The 15821-nt window shown below is 45.6% G+C and overlaps 1 protein-coding gene across 10 annotated transcripts in view; it reads left to right on the top strand.

The window, feature by feature from the left end:
- The window catches only part of Tiam1 (TIAM Rac1 associated GEF 1), a 358057-nt gene extending 343688 nt beyond the window's left edge, over positions 1-14369 (top strand). For all 10 annotated transcript variants that reach the window (XM_031364347.1, XM_031364348.1, XM_031364342.1 and 7 more), the window contains 6 exons: positions 1665-1773; positions 3178-3236; positions 3667-3769; positions 6899-6986; positions 8423-8595; positions 11890-14369. In XM_031364347.1, the coding sequence (XP_031220207.1) occupies positions 1665-1773; positions 3178-3236; positions 3667-3769; positions 6899-6986; positions 8423-8595; positions 11890-12359 (1002 nt within the window). In that variant the 3' untranslated portion in view covers positions 12360-14369. The remainder of the gene's footprint in view (positions 1-1664; positions 1774-3177; positions 3237-3666; positions 3770-6898; positions 6987-8422; positions 8596-11889) is intronic.
- Positions 14370-15821: the final 1452 nt, after the last annotated feature.

The raw sequence follows: 15821 nt of genomic DNA, 5'->3' as shown, positions 1-15821 counted from the left end.
AAACTCCCTTTAGTCACTGCTGGTCACTCGCCACACGTGCTGGCTACACCTTTGCCATTGGACATGACAGCAAAACCAGAGTGAAGTTTCGTTTGTTTCTTCACAGTCTCGTGGGTAGTTGAGCTATGATTTTTCTCTCAGTTGAAATTTTTTGCCTTTTGAATGGGAAGGAAGCACACTGACTTTTATATCTATGTTGGTAGCATCGAGATTCGCAGGCTTTGGAGCCATTTTTGAATAAACCAATTATTGTGATACTGTAAGAGTTGATTTGATATCCAAGATGGCTATTAAGTGGCAAATGATCAAGTGGCAAGGATGGTTTGAGTACTCTGGACCCCAGGATAGCTTGAGTCTCAAGAAGGATGGACAGGAGTGGTGTGCATCTCCTCGGCACAGTATTTGGAACAGTTTGCAGTTTAAAGTGTATGGCTGCCTCTTGGAGGGGACTTTTCATGGAACGTTCATTGTCTGTTGACCCCTGGTAACTGAAAGATCCGCAATGCTGTCAGGGGTGAATACAAGGCTGCCATTGCCTCTTTGGCTTATCATGCCTGCTTAGGTTGAAAACTAAAGCCTTTTTGTGAGTCTTGATCCCGAGGTGTCCCCATGGGAGTCTGACCACAGGGTCTCTGGGGAAGCCATTGTCTGTGCCACACGTGTGGCAAGGAATCTCCAGACTTCTGGTTTGGCCCCCGATTCTGACATGAAGTACGGTTTCCTTTAAAATGAATTGGAAAAGGAAAGCTGGATTATTGCTACTCGCTGAAGACTAAACTCACTCGTGTGGCTCTCTGGGTGTTCTGGTGGGGCGTTTGCCATCGGTCATCAAGACCTACCTTTCTCCTTAAGAAACTGTCTTCATTGACTATAAAAGTTTTAACTTTCTAGACTGTGAACTCTGGCTTATCCCCCTTTGTCATCTCATTCCTGATATTTTGATAGACAAACATAAAACAAAGGAAAAATTAGAACTTTTTTTTTTGTACACCCATATAGTTTTTGGTAATCTAGAAGATTCCTGTGATGTGTCATATGAATTAATAGATTTTATTTTCATTAAAATTTCATCATATTATTTCTAGGTCAAACAAGGCAAATGAAATGACATTAGTTGCTATTACTAGCTATTATGATATTTACAGCTCAAGTGGGGACAGTGCTCACTGACACTAAAGAAGTATCTTTAAAATGTGATGCATTGATATGCATGTATATTAATGTATATTAATGTATATTAATATACATGTATATTAATACATGTATATTAATGAATGAGTGCTGTACGGGGTATTTCTAAACTTAAAGTGAGATTATATCCTGGTAAACCTATGTTCAGATAGAAATGTCTAAATCAAAAAATATATTTAATTACTGGACAAACTCACTGCAAGTTAAAACATTAGCTAAAACTATGGTAAGTCAAAGCCATCTGTAGCACACAACATGAAACTTTGGTTCACACACACACACACACACACACACACATTGTGGAACTGCAAACTAAAGCTATCTAGTATATTTAACTGCATACTAAGAAAGCGTTTTTAAGAGCAATATTTTCATGAACTATAATTGACTGCAACCTCTTGTATTTTAAACCCGCATGCAAACCTGCATATGGACGACACCATGAGTAAGCTTGCCCCGCCTCTGATTTGCAGGTCGCGGATCTGAGCATGGGTGACCTGCTCTTGCACACCAGCGTCATCTGGCTGAACCCACCTGCCTCCCTGGGAAAGTGGAAAAAGGAGCCAGAATTGGCAGCCTTCGGTATGTGTCAGAAGAGGGTGCCAGGGATGCAAAACAGCTGGCTGGTCTTTCTAAACAAGAATATTCCCTTTCCAAGAGATGCTTTATCATCACGAAACTAATTATATCCTGCTGCTCCAGCCACCAATTTCTTCCAAATAAATACAAATGAATATAAATTAAACCTTCTTGCTAAACAGTTTCAGTGTGGTAGCCGCTCAGCTGTGTGTCGGGGCGTGGCTGTGCACATAGCTGGGGAAGTGATTTTTTTTTTACATCTTACTTTAAAAAATAATTTTACCTGCTCGTCCATGTATCCTTACAAAATAATGAACTGGTAGTAAATGAAGAGAAGCCAAATGAGGAATCTAGAGTAAAGTGTTTCTGAGCGCTCAGATCCTGGCCCTTCCTCTCCTCACTGGTCCTTCCTCTCCTCCCTGGTTCTGCTCTGCTCTGCTTAGGAGGCCATTTCTCAGCTGACCTATCGAGGTGTCTCCCTGGGTTATAAGGGAGATCTCAATCATGTTATTAATGCTAGTGAGAGTAGACATGTTGGTCATTTATTTTGATGATCTGTTTCAGGGTGGTGCAGGCAGAGGTCACGTAGGAGAATCTCGTCCTCACATTTTGGAGGGAGGAAACCTAAGCTAGCATACTGGGAATCGTGCCTAGTTCAGGAGGTGAGGCTCGTGCCTTGCAGTGTAGGTGTGAATGTGTCCTCTTGGGGACTGTTCCCAATCACCAAGTGGTTAGCAGCCCCTGGCGCTGTTTTATGGTGCCCCTAACCTTCCCTAGAAGGCTCAGGCTAGGAGACCTAGCCAGCACCACGCTCTCACCTGCCCTGCTGTCTTTGGCTTGGGAGGGGCAGTGCTTACTGCTTCTTTTTCACTGAATGTTCTTCTTTACCATGATGTAATTCCCAGATGGACCTGCCCAGTCCAATCAGTGTTAAATACAAACGTTTATTGACCCCTCCCACTTAGAGCTACTTAACTCTCATTAAGGAATTAGCCCTAAAAGGTAGAACTTTATTTCTTGAATTATACTGTGTGTGTTAGATATAGAGAACGGTTAATTTGCATAAATGTAAATCACTTAAGCAATCATTAGAGGCATTTGTACCAGTACTTCAGCTACTGTAGTCAGCACATCGAAGCTTAAACCTTAAAACAATAAAGCCCAAGTACACTTTGGTAGAGGCTATTTGTATTTATTTAGGCTTTTTCTACTTAGATTAAAGGCTGAAACTTTTTTCCCAGTGGGCTCTGACTTTCAGATGTGGTAGCTCAGGTCAAGATGGCTGGGAGCGACAGCCTGGAGTTTGCACGCTCTTTTAACTCTAGCAGCGTTGCCTTGAATACCATAGTCAAGCAGGGCAGCCTGGCTCTTCACGCAGTAACGGTCCCTCCTGTTTCTCCCTTGCAGTCTTCAAAACTGCCGTGGTCCTTGTGTATAAAGACGGTTCCAAGCAGAAGAAGAAACTTGTGAGTGTTCTTGCTTCATCCCTTAATTAAAAGTGTCCCTGCCTGCTGCTGCCCTTAGCAGCAAAAGCCTCCCATTTCCTTTGTGAGTGTCCCTCCGCCCTCTGGAGGGAAACCCCGGTCTGCTTGCTTCCTTCAGATGGGCTCATGTGTGGAGCACGTGAGCGGATACATACTGAACCTCCCTGTGGCCAGAATGATTTTGCCTTTCTCTCTTGAGCGCCTTCTTGTATGAGGTTTCTCTTCCTTGTCTCTTTCCCAACTCTCTTCTCTGCATTTAATTAGCAAGGCTATTCAGCCTCTTGAATCTGCCAGGGAACAAGTGTGTGACATGATGTTCCTGTGGCTAAGTCTGCCACTGATGTGAAAAGTGTGGGGAGCTGGTCCAGGCAGCTGACCTTGCCCTTAACAACCGACTGCTTCTCTCCCCCAGGTTGGCTCTCACAGGCTGTCCATCTACGAGGAGTGGGACCCTTTCCGGTTTCGCCACATGATCCCTACCGAAGCTTTGCAGGTCCGCGCTCTACCCAGTGCAGGTAAGCACTGACACGTGCCAGGCTTCCTCCTTCTCTTCCTCCTCCTCCCCCTCCTCCTCCCCCTCTCCCCTTCCTCCTCCTTTCTCTTCTTCCTCCTCCTCTTCTTCCTCTTTTTCTTCTTCTCTTTTATATTAAAAAGCTGTGTGTGTTTGTATAGGCATGCATATGTCATGTCAATTCCTGGGGAGGTAAGAGGACAGCTTGCAGCAGTTGCTCCTCCCCCATCATTCAGGACTCAGAGTTCACACTTAGGTCACCTCACTTGGCCACAAGCACCTTAGCTTGCTAAGTCATCTCTCTGGGCCTGGGTTCCCATTTCTTACCCGTGTGTGAGTTGTGAGTTTTGTGTATATTCATTCCTAGTCTTTCATCTCTTATCTTCTGTGCTTAAGTAACTCTTCTCTCTGACTCCATTGTCTCACATTAACTTGAAAGCATGCACACACACACACACACACACACACACACACACACACACACACGTATTACCTGCTGAGCCATTTCCAGGCTACCTTTTTTCATTCCTTAAAACCTTAACACAGTATATTTTGATCATATTCACTCTTCCCCAACTCTTCCCATATCTTCCCCTACCACCCCTTCCCAACCTCTGCCCTTTTTCTTCTTAAACAGTAGCCCACCAAGTCCAATCTGTGCTGCATCTATATTCACAAATGTGGGGACATCTAACAGCACATGGTGGCCACACCCTTAAAGAAAACTGACTCTCCTCTTGCAGAGCTGCTCAGCTGGGAGTAGGAGCTGTGAGCTCCTCCCATCTGCATGCTAGAGTATTCAGTGCACTGCCTCCTTTTAAACAGCTTCATTAACGAGTGAGTGAGTGAGTGAGTGAGTGAGTGCGTGAGTGAATGAATGAGTGAGCCAAGTAAGCGAGCGAGCTGAGTAGGTGCATGCATGCATTTTCTTTAGAATTGTAAGGGATTTCAAACCCGATTTACAGGTAATTTCGCAGGTGCTTTGGGATCATAGGTCTATAGCCGCTGCAATAGTATTTTGAGGTTTAGACACTTAAATGCTAGTACTGTCTCTTTTAAAATTGTTTTGTGTGTATTGGAGTTTTGTTAGCCAGTATGCAGAAATACCATGTTCATGCAGTGCCTGAAGAAGCCAGCAGAGGGAGCCAGATCCCTGGAGCTGGGGTAACACTTGTTAGTGGTCATATGGGGACTGGTAATGAAGCCAGGTTCCCTGGGAGAGCAGGCGAACCTTTTAACCAATGAGCCACCTCTCTAGCCCCCGATGTCTTCTAAGGCCATTGTCTTAACGTTAATCTTTAAAGTTAATCGCCTTAAGTTATCTGATCACATTTCCTCATACCAGGTTTATAAATGTGGGGGTTGATTTCTGTGGCAGGCTGTGGGCTTCCTAGCCAGGAATTTTGCCTTGATTAAGGACATAACTTCACATTCTGAAAACAAAGCAGTCTTTGTGGTAATGACATTTCATTCTCCCAACCTCTGCTTTTCATTCAAATCAAATTTAAGGCCTTCCAGATAAAAGCATATTTTAGTTGAGCTATAAAGGCTGGTCACAGTGTTACATTAAGAGATGCATGCCAGTGGGTTCAAGGGTCAGTACTTGAAGTTTCAAGGTTTTTGGCTTAGCTTGGGGCAGCTTGGCAGATAGAGTTAGGTGATGTAGCCGTAGGGAGGGTTCTGTGGCCAGGCTTCTGAACCTCTGGGGAAGACGGAGCCTAAAGGTGTGCATCGAGGTGTCTGCAGCGAACCCTTCCCTTCACAGACACTTTATTCACGACTTAACACAATGTAGCATTGTTGGGGTGACAGACTTTGGAGCTGGCGCTCTGTTTCCATGGTTTCCACCTGTGAGTCCAACCAACACTAGCTGTGGGTTCTGTGGGTAAAGGCGCTTGCCACCAACCCTGATGACCTGAGTTTCATCTCTAGGACCCTGTGGTGGAAGAAGAAAACAGAGTCTCACAAGTTGTTCTCCGGCTTTCCCTTGCAAGCGCACATGTACCTGCTCACAGTAAATTCATGAATATTAAAAGATAGTTTAAAAGACTACAGAGAGTAGTTTCTTACTTCCTTAAAGCACAGCTTTGCTCTTTTTAGTGGACAACTTGGGAAGGCTAAGGGAAGAGCCTGTTTTTTTTTTTCCAGTTGTTTTATTTATTTACATTCCAAATGTTGCCCCCCTTTCAGGTCCCCTCTCCAGGACTTCTTCACCCCATACCCCTCCCCTTTGCCTCTGAGAGGGTCTCCCCCCCCATCTATCCCCCTTTCCTTCCCTGGAGCATCAAGTCTCTACAGGATTAGGTGCATCCTTTCCCACTGAGGCCAGACAAGGCAGTCCTCTGCTACCTATGTGCTGGGGCCACAGAGCAGCCCTTATGTGCTGTATGCTTTTGGTTGGTGGTTTAGTCTCTGGGAGCTCTCAGCAGTCCAGACTAGTTGATACTGTTGTTCTTCCTATCTCTTTCAGCTCCTTCAGTTCCTTCAATCCTTCCACTACCTCCATAGGGGTCCCTGACTTCAGTTCAGTGGTTGGCTGTAATAAGTGTCTGCACCTGCCTCAGGCAGCTGCTGGTAGAGCCTCTCAGAGGACAGCCATGCTAGGCTGGAGAAGCCTATCTGGGTGTCAGCTGTGGTCAAATAAAGAGATGACTCCAAAACATAAGCCAGTGCTGGCCTCCCTCCTTGTGCCCTGTCCTGATGAAGATGTGCACCGGGCTCCTAGGCACTGTTGGGCCCCAAAGAACTTAGCACCTAACAACGAGGTGGAGGGGCAGGGTGGCTTCCTTAGTGTGGTCCTCTGCTAGGCTAGCTGGAAGATTTTCATGGTGTTTTATTAAGATTCATTTGTGAGTGTATACACGCGTTTGTGCACATGTGTGTGTGTTCTGTAAGCCCCTCAGTCTCTTAACCACTTCCCCCTCTCTCCAGCCCCTCTGGTCTGTTTTTCACAGTGCACATTGAGCTTCTAGCGTCTGTCTCTTTAGCTCAGGGTGGGAGTGCAGTGACTTTGGTCTCAAGTTGCTTTGCACTGTTTTAAGCAGGTACCAAGCATGAAAAATTCTTCTGTAAAAAAATGTAAGTAAGTCTGCTAAAATATACCTAACTTGACATTGTTTTCACTTATATCTAGATGCAGAGGCAAATGCCGTGTGTGAAATTGTCCACGTGAAGTCAGAGTCGGAAGGGAGGCCGGAGCGGGTTTTCCACCTCTGCTGCAGGTGAGTGGGGCTCTGGGAAGTCGGGCCTCACCCCAGGGACCTTCCTTCATCTCTGCAGATGAGCCTATGCCTCCCTCAGGGAAGTTAACACTTGCTTCGAACTGTAGTTGTGTGAATTAAAACTCCGTCACTATAATGCAGACAGGAACCTGGTTTACTTACTTATTTGTAAAGGAAGTGGGGATTGGAGTGCCCACTCTGAAGCGGGCATTCTTTCTGTAGAGCAGGGTGCTTGGGTTCACGGTTTGTTCACATGGATCTAAGAGTCTGCTGTAAGAGGGAATAAGGGCTGAAGGTCTTACCAGCATTCCTAACCTTTAGAGACCCAGAACAGGGACATTGGCTGCTGTTGATCACAGGGACATTTTGAGGGACTCTTAGTGGGGGTTTGTCCTCACTGGATATTGTTATTTATTCCTTCTCCTTCCTTCCTCCTGTGCTTCCGCCACCGCCTCTTTCTGTCTCTTCCTCTAGAATAGCGTATGCCATCCTATTTGGCTTGAAATATGACCCATCTTTAATTAGTTATGTGCATTCAGTAATTAACTCAATATTCATCTAGTTCTTTGTGTAGAGTACTAATTGCTACACACTGCCTGCAGTGATAACAGAATTAATACCATTATCATCACTCATAATATTTTTAATGTTATTGCTAGTACAGTAAGAAGATAACTTATCAAGCATTAAGGGTGCAGTGTGCCTCATATTTATTGCTTCCTTAGTCAGACTGAGGGGCAGCTAAGGCTGACAGAGGATGCTCTGCCCAGAGCATTACAGAAAATGCTCTGAATGTCTTCAGTCTCCGAATTCAGATGGGTCACAGCCCATGCTGCATGTCTGCCATATCATCTCTGGGGGTGGAGGTGGGGTGATTGCTTGGGGCCAGCAGAGGGCTGATCTCCAGAAAGCTGTCACACATGGAAAAGTGTGTGTGTGTGTGTGTGTGTGTGTGTGTGTTTGTTCTGCCGTGAGAACTGGGACTTAGAATAGTTCGCAGGTCTTCAGAACAGTTCTTAGGAATCTCTCTTTAGTACTTAATGTGTGAGTCGGGACCTGGGAAGAAAGAGCAAGCACACTGGGGCACCCGTCTGTGGGGCTCTGCTAAGGTGCAACAGTCTTGCCATTCATTTTCTCCTCAATATCATTCTACAGCATGTACATAAGACTGTGACTTAAGTGTTAAGAGCAGAATTCCGGCAACCTCTTGGTATCCAACAACTTCGTCTATTATCTATTCATTGTCAGTGGGACTCCCGTGAAGGGATTGTGTGTTTTATGTCTGCCACGAGGAGGCAGCTGAGCATGGCAATGGGAGCCATCGCCTCTTTCCCCTTTGCTCTTGGAGATATTTATTCAGCTGCACTGATGGCGTTTGTAAGTTTCCTCCGTTGAATACAGCCTTCCTAACTTGTGTGTAAATCTTCTTTTCATAGCTCCCCAGAGAGCCGAAAGGATTTTCTGAAGTCTGTGCATTCGATCCTGCGAGATAAACACAGAAGACAGCTCCTCAAGACGGAAAGCCTTCCCTCAGCCCAGCAGTATGTCCCTTTTGGAGGCAAGAGATTATGTGCGCTTAAAGGCGCCAGGCCAGCCATGAGCAGGGCAGGTACTGTGGGGATTCAGACCTACAAGATCCCCGTCACCCCAACTCCACTGTAGGCCTCCAGGGGGCAGGAGTTAGGCAGGGCCTTGTGGGGGCTGATGTAGGTAGGCTCTTCTTCCATGATGTGAGGCTCATGCCTTGCCTCCCTCCTGATGGGTTCTGGGGAACCTTCCCTTTGCTTGCAGGCCTTCCCTTCCCTCAGCCTTCCCTCGCTGCCTCCCCTTTGGCTGGTATGCTCCTCTCTCATTGGCCAAACAAATGCATCCTCTTTTGGATTGGGTTCTCTTAGCCTGCTTATGGAATGAGAGTCGCTGCTTTGCATGGCAGCCAGCTTTGTTTAGTAAAAAGCAGTGAGTATAGCTCCCTCTACTGAGAGCGCAGTGACTTCATAGTCTGGCAGAAGACACAGCCTGTTCTCAGTGAGGATTCCGTGCTCAGGCATGGTAGACCAGTTGATGCAGAAGAAGTTGACCCTCACTTTGTGCCTGTAACTTTGGTTTCAGCCTCAGGGTTAACTTAGGAAAGGTTTCAGCTGCTACTGAAAAGGAAGAAAGGTGTGTTTAACTGGTTCCCAGCAAATGCTCTTGGAGTGTGCAGATGGCAGTAGAGCAAGCCCAGAAGAGTGGTGTTTTCCTAGTGCTGGACTGACTCAGCACCATTAGCATCCTAACCCTCGACTCCTAAGATGCCCCTCAGAACTTTTCAGGGAGGAGTCCAGTAGAATAAATTTCCTTTACACACAGGGCAAACAAACAAACAAACCTTTGATGCAGTCACCTTCCCACCAGTTCTCAGTTGTGTTGCGGAGATGTAGGAAGGGCCGTGAAACCATAGGCATAACCTACCGACCTTGACCCAGCCTGTTACATTCTCAGGCACCTGGAGATTAACTAATGGATGTTGGTAGAGGCTACCTAAAGTCTGTTCTCCATTCAGTTGATATGCTTATTGAAAACCTAGAACCCAGAACCCAGAACTCCCAAACTGCAAGGTTCTCCAAATAGCCTGAGAGTCACCTACACATCCACACCCACAGCCTCTCAGGGAATACTCTGTAAGAGCGGGTTACTGTTTCATGGCAGGAGAGAAACTTGTTGAAGTGTTTTCTGTGCTCCTCTTGTTTGCTGAGGGGTTTTTAATTGGGAAATATTCACCAAGCTCAGGGCCCTACCTACCACTGGCTCTTGCTGTTAACTTAGGAACCTAAAGTCAGAAGTGCATTTACAAAAAAAAAAAAAAGAAGAAGAAGACATATGAATGCACATGTTATCTATAGGATATACCAAAGTTTTCTTCTGAGATGATCTTAGAAATAAAAGAAAACAAACCCACTACCTGCTCTAAACCGTTACGAATGCCAAGAGGAAGCCACACTATTACAGCCTGTTGGATTTGTACAATTGAAAGTATATTTCTTTGGTTTTTTTCTTCTTCCTACCAGAGGCCTCATTTTTTGACTGAAAAAACATTTCTATCCACTCTGCCTTTGATATAACTCACTACCATTAGAGTGTCCATGTCCCATGATTTACAAAATGGCACTCCGACCAGGCAAAGACTGCCTCTTGGAGACTGAGAGGGACCCACTAATGCCACCTGGCTTATTAAAGTGTCCTTTTCATAAAGAGCAGACAAACCCAACACAGTCTGCATTTCCCAGGAGGTATGTGTAGCATAAAGACCAAGTATCCCTCCTCCATACGTACTTCAAAGCAGGATTACCTTGGCCAATAACCGACTTAAAATTTCTCATCTTCTATAATCTTTTTATGGAAAATTTGAGGCTTATGGAGCAGCTAAAAGAATCTGTCCCTATATTTATATTCTACAATCATTATTTTGCTCTATTGTCATTGTTGCCCACCCATCTGCCATCTGTATGCACCATCTTACCTTGACACATTTCAGAGACACAGCCATGACTATACTTGGGCCCTAATTACCACTATGAAAGCCATTCTCACATTTCCAGTTAGACCAATAGTGAACTGATTGTCATTCAAATGTAGCGATTGGGTAGAACAAGGTTGGACTGCAGTGGGGTTAGGCTCAAATCAAAGAGACACTTTTGCTTTTTCCCAATGGAGAAGTAGCTTTCCATTTCTTCCCATGTTGCCTGGAGTTTCTTCCTATTCCCATCTTTAAACAAGAGCGGTGTCCGTCTGTTCTGTTTGTGGAGATGACAGAACTCTCAGAATGTGGGCAGTAGGTGTCTCCTGGCAGTTCTGAAGCAGCCTCGCTGCTTTTGAGACTTGGGTTTTCAGGACAGCAGCTCCTGACTGGGGTGTGAGTTGCTTCCTCCATGGAAAAAGCCTGTGTTGCATTTCACCTCAGATGCAACAGCCACTTTGGTCTCCAGGGAGCCATTGTGTGCGTGCGTGCATGGGTGCGGCTCGAGTGCTGGGAGCATTCGTTGCTTGCTTGATTGGAAGCACTATTTGTTGACTTGCCTTTAGTAATCCTGACTTCCTTGAGGGCAGTGGGGTAAATTAATGAACACCAGTATTTTAACTTGGAGTAACTTTCTACGGCGCACTGTCCCTCAGTGCTAGAGTGGCATCTATTATTTTTCTCTTAGTCCACTCAGGCACACTGTAGTTTTAATTGCACTGTAGAAGAATTGCTGATGCACAGCATGGAGATATGAGTTAGGATTGTGGCTCTGCTTAGCCTCAGAGGTCATGTTGGACCCTATCAGAAAGGGTGCAGAGAGTGGACTAGAAGCGCAGTGTCTCTGGCAGCTGCCATACAGTCTCCAAAAGTGTGATGCCCTCAGTCTAACTAGGTGGCTCACGTCCCTGGAAAGCACTGACACAGCACAATGCCCCAGAGAGCACAGCCATGCCTTCACAGACAGCAAACCCCTGAAGGCTTCTCTCAGGCTTATCAAACACCTCTCTTCTGGTTAAATGACCCTTGGATAGCCCTGGGGTAAGCTCCCTAGCTCTGTGCCATGGGCACAGATGTGTTGAGGACAGTCTCTGGCCCAAAACTGAGAACAGCAGACATCTGTTCTCTGTCTTGTAGGTGCACAGCTTGGGGTAAATTATTTCCTTCTCCATACCTAGAGCCTCTAGTGTTTAGACCCTCACTCCCTAGTCTCTGCGCCCATCGTAGAGCGCCATCTTCCCTGCAGACATCTGAGCAAGGTAGACACCACCAGGATGGTAAGGGCATAGACCACAAACTCCTGAAGCCCCATTCACCTTTTTATGCTTCTTTTCTTTGCTTGCTGGATTTTCATCTCATGGTAAAGCATGTGGGGGTTTATTTTTATATTTTTGTGTGTGTGTGCAGTGTCTGCCCCAAGCAAGTCTCTTGGGAGGAGGAGGCGGCGACTGGCCCGAAACAGGTTTACCATTGATTCAGATGCCATCTCAGCCAGCAGCCCGGAGAAAGAGCCTCAGCAGCCCCCTGGTGGCGGGGACACTGACCGATGGGTGGAGGAACAGTTTGATCTTGCTCAGTACGAGGAGCAGGATGACATCAAGGAGACAGACATTCTCAGTGACGATGACGAATTCTGTGAGTCCGCGAAGGGCTCCTCAGTGGACAGAGACCTTCAGGAGCAGCTTCAGGCTGCCTCCATCAGTCAGCAGGGCCGAGGCCGGAGAACCCTCGATAGCCACGCCTCCCGCATGACGCAGCTCAAGAAGCAAGCGGCCCTATCTGGCATCAACGGGGGCCTGGAGAGCGCAAGCGAGGAAGTCATTTGGGTCAGGCGCGAAGACTTTGCCCCCTCCAGGAAACTGAACACAGAGATATGACTTCCTTGTCCCTTTAGAGAAAGTGTGTGTAGATAAAGATGCCGGCCCCATCCTCACTCCGCCCACCCTTCTGTGCCGTCCACGAGAATGTCCCCTTAGGTCGCACTGTTGCACACAGATTTTGGCAGCTGACTCGGGTCTGAAGCCATGTAGCCACCCACCTTCATCATTCTTAATGACATCAGAGAGAATCGTTCAGAATCTCAAACAAGCTTGAGTCCTTTCCTCTGTGCCAAGGGCTTTCTTTTATTTATTCTCAATTCATCGGGGCCTGAAGATTTAGAGCAAAGAATCAATAGCGCTGGAAATCAAACCGTTCCCACCCCAGCAGTCAAAGTCTCAGAGGCGCAAGACAGCGCACACAGCGGTGTCCCAGTTCCACCTCGGAGTCCAGTCTCGCAGCTGAGGAGCAACCACCTTTAAACACACACAGAAACAGACAGACCCAAACACCTGTACAGCTTGCAGTGTTCTCACTCCTTCCCTCTTCAGCGCCCGAGAATATCTGTGTACCTTAGGAATGTGTGAGGAAAGGGTGGTCTTCTCTGTTTGAGCCTTTATTCTTATTTTTTTCTTCTGTTTATGTCTGTAGCTGGTCTAACTCTGTGTCAGTGTCTGGAAGGTCTAGTTTTGCAGAGAATTATAAAGATGCCAAACTCTTGGGAAAGAGATCCAAATTTATCACTTAGAGGGAGAGAGAAGAAAAAAAAACACTATTTTTTTGTATTTTCCTTGAGATGCAGGGGCACAAATAGATGAGAATTTTACAGTGTTAAGCGTAACTCAGTCTGAAAATGAGGATATAACCTTTTGCAGAGCAAGCGGGGCATGATGACTTTATATTTATATACAAATGGCCAACAAGAAGCTCATGCTAAGAATAAACTTTTCTGAGAAACATTTTTTTTAATTGTATGAATCTATATTTGAGATGGGAGTTTGGTTGGATTACAGAGACAGGGAATGGGGCAGTGTGTGTGTGTGTGTGTTGTTCATGGCGGGGGAGGGGAGCCTCCTCATGGGGTTGCCATGGCAATCATTGGTTTTCCCATCAAACTCGCATCTTCATCCACAGATGACTCCCTCTCCCCTGACAGTCCATGGCCGAATCTTAGAACCTCTTCAGAGACATCCTTTGTGGTTAATATTTCCTCCATTCCAATGAGACAGGGTAAACTCGCTACTGGGCCTAACCTAAATGGATGTCCAGACAGGAAGAACAAAACCCATTCTAGCACTTTCATTTTTTAAAAAAAGGTTTATAGCTTTTTGTTCCTCCTCCTCCTCCTCCTCCCCATTTCACAATGTCCATTCCTTAAGAAGGGTTTAAATAATATGAAAACTTTGTTTTTGGAAATAAAAAAAATATATATCTATATATCTATATATCTATTTGGTGTTTGATACATCGGTAGGTACTTTAAAGACCTGAATTTTATAGTAGCTTTAGCAATTATATTTTATAAGAATCAGTTATGACTTTATATTTCCAGATAGAGAGTTCAGAACATGATGCTCTAAAGCCCCCCAGCCCCCCAACCCCAACCCCACCCCCGCTTGCTTTCTTGCTCTCCTGATCTCTATCCCTCCCCTCCTTTCGGGTTTCCAGGGCTTTGAGCTTGATCTTTTGAAAGTTTTATTCTATTAAAGTTTTTGCTATATCTTCTGGTTTTCTTAAGAAGCTTTAGAATGGTTTCTATGCCCTTTGTACCACTGCACTGTTCATAACATCTCGGGGTCGATTGCGTCCGGATGGGAAACGGAAGCAGAGGTGTCGGAGAGTCGCATTTTCTGGTCTCCCTGCAACACAAGCGTCCATCAAAAAAATCCTGGAAAGTCTGGTGCTTAGAGAGGGTGCCATTGTCTCTTGTACATACGGTCATGATGTGTCTATGTCAAAAGTTCTTATATATTTCTTTTATAAGCTGAAAGAAGGTCTATTTTTATGTTTTTAGGTCTATGAATGGAATGTTGTAAATGCTTGTCCAACAATAAAAGTACTGAAAAGGGCTTCGACGTCCCTGGGCCTTTTTTGATAAAGGGTTGAAGAAGAACAAAGTGGAAGAGGGGATGAGTCCAGGAGAGAAAATTCCTGATTGCCTCTGTGTGTGTGTGTACACCTGTGCTTGCACTCACACACACACATGTGTGCGTGCCATGGTGTGCCTGTGGAGGTTAGAGGGACAGCCCACAGAAATTGGTCCTTCTTGTCACACCACACAATCCCAGCTACCATACTTAGTTAGGCATGGTAGCAATGCTTTCTTACCTGGTAAGCCATTTTGGTGGCTGTGGTTGCCTGTGTGTGTGTGTGTGTGTGTGTGTGTGTGTGTGTGTACATGGAGGCACCTGTCTGTAACGTCAGCATTCAGGAAGCAGTCAGAAGTTGAGTACAAGTTTGAGGCTGATCAGGGGTATAGAGCTAGTTGCAAGTGAGACCTGGCTGCAGAGTGAGGCCCAGTCCCACAATTTAAAAATTGAAGTAGCTATTGTGATCTTCTAGGAAAGATGCTTTGGCAAAGCACAAAGTTTTAACCAAAAAATAAATAATAACCATCCTGGCCTAAGGTGCTCAGTTCTATTGTACTTACATAGGTTAGTTTTTAAGAAAAGACATGAGGCTGGGACAGGGTGTGTTGAGTGGGATGTGGGGGCAGTTGGTATATATGATCATATTTTCTTATACATATGAATGAAATTCTACATAATGATTTTTTTAAAAAAAAAAATACTGGTCTAAAGATTTGGAGAATAAGAAATCAAAAACAGGGCCAGGCAGTGGTAGTGCACACCTTTTATCCCAGCACTAGGAAGCAGAGGCAGGCAGATCTCAGCTTGAGGCTAGCCTGATCTACACAGGGAGCCAGAACAGCCAGGGCTACAGAGTGAGGTCTTGTCTCAAACAAACAAACAGAAATGCAGAACACTCATCTGTTACTAAGAACCTGCGTATACCTGTGTATGCCCAAGGCTGAGGATGCTTGAGACACTGTAACATGGTGAATGATACAGTATTTGCTTATACAACACAGATAACATTGCTGGCAGAGCACTGCTGTGTGGGACCACCCCTGGGTAGTGTTGCAGAACTGAGAAATGGGTCTGCATTTAAGTCAGATGCAGGGCTCTTCACAAGAATTTCTGTCGATGGTTGATACAATCCAAATTTTTTCCTGGCTTTTGCCTTGTCCCAATGTGGGCAGGTTGGGGGGCGGGGCGTTGTGAGGTGAAGCACAGTGCAGAACTCAGGTGTGGGTGAGTAAACTTGAAACACTGCATTCTGTCATGAGGGTATGTGGCCCAAGGCTTCTACAGACCAGGACAAAAGGTGAATGTGGTCATTTGTCACTGTTCTCTCAGTCAGAGACCCAAAGTCTTGAACAGCCTTACCTTGTCAGTCATCACTCCCTACACACACACACACACACACACACACACACACACACACACACACGCATACAC

This window comes from Mastomys coucha, unplaced genomic scaffold (assembly GCF_008632895.1).
Source record: "Mastomys coucha isolate ucsf_1 unplaced genomic scaffold, UCSF_Mcou_1 pScaffold12, whole genome shotgun sequence".
Classification (NCBI taxonomy): Eukaryota; Metazoa; Chordata; class Mammalia; order Rodentia; family Muridae; genus Mastomys; species Mastomys coucha.
Note: the sequence above shows the minus strand (reverse complement) of the source record. Positions and strands in the feature narration are given on the sequence as shown.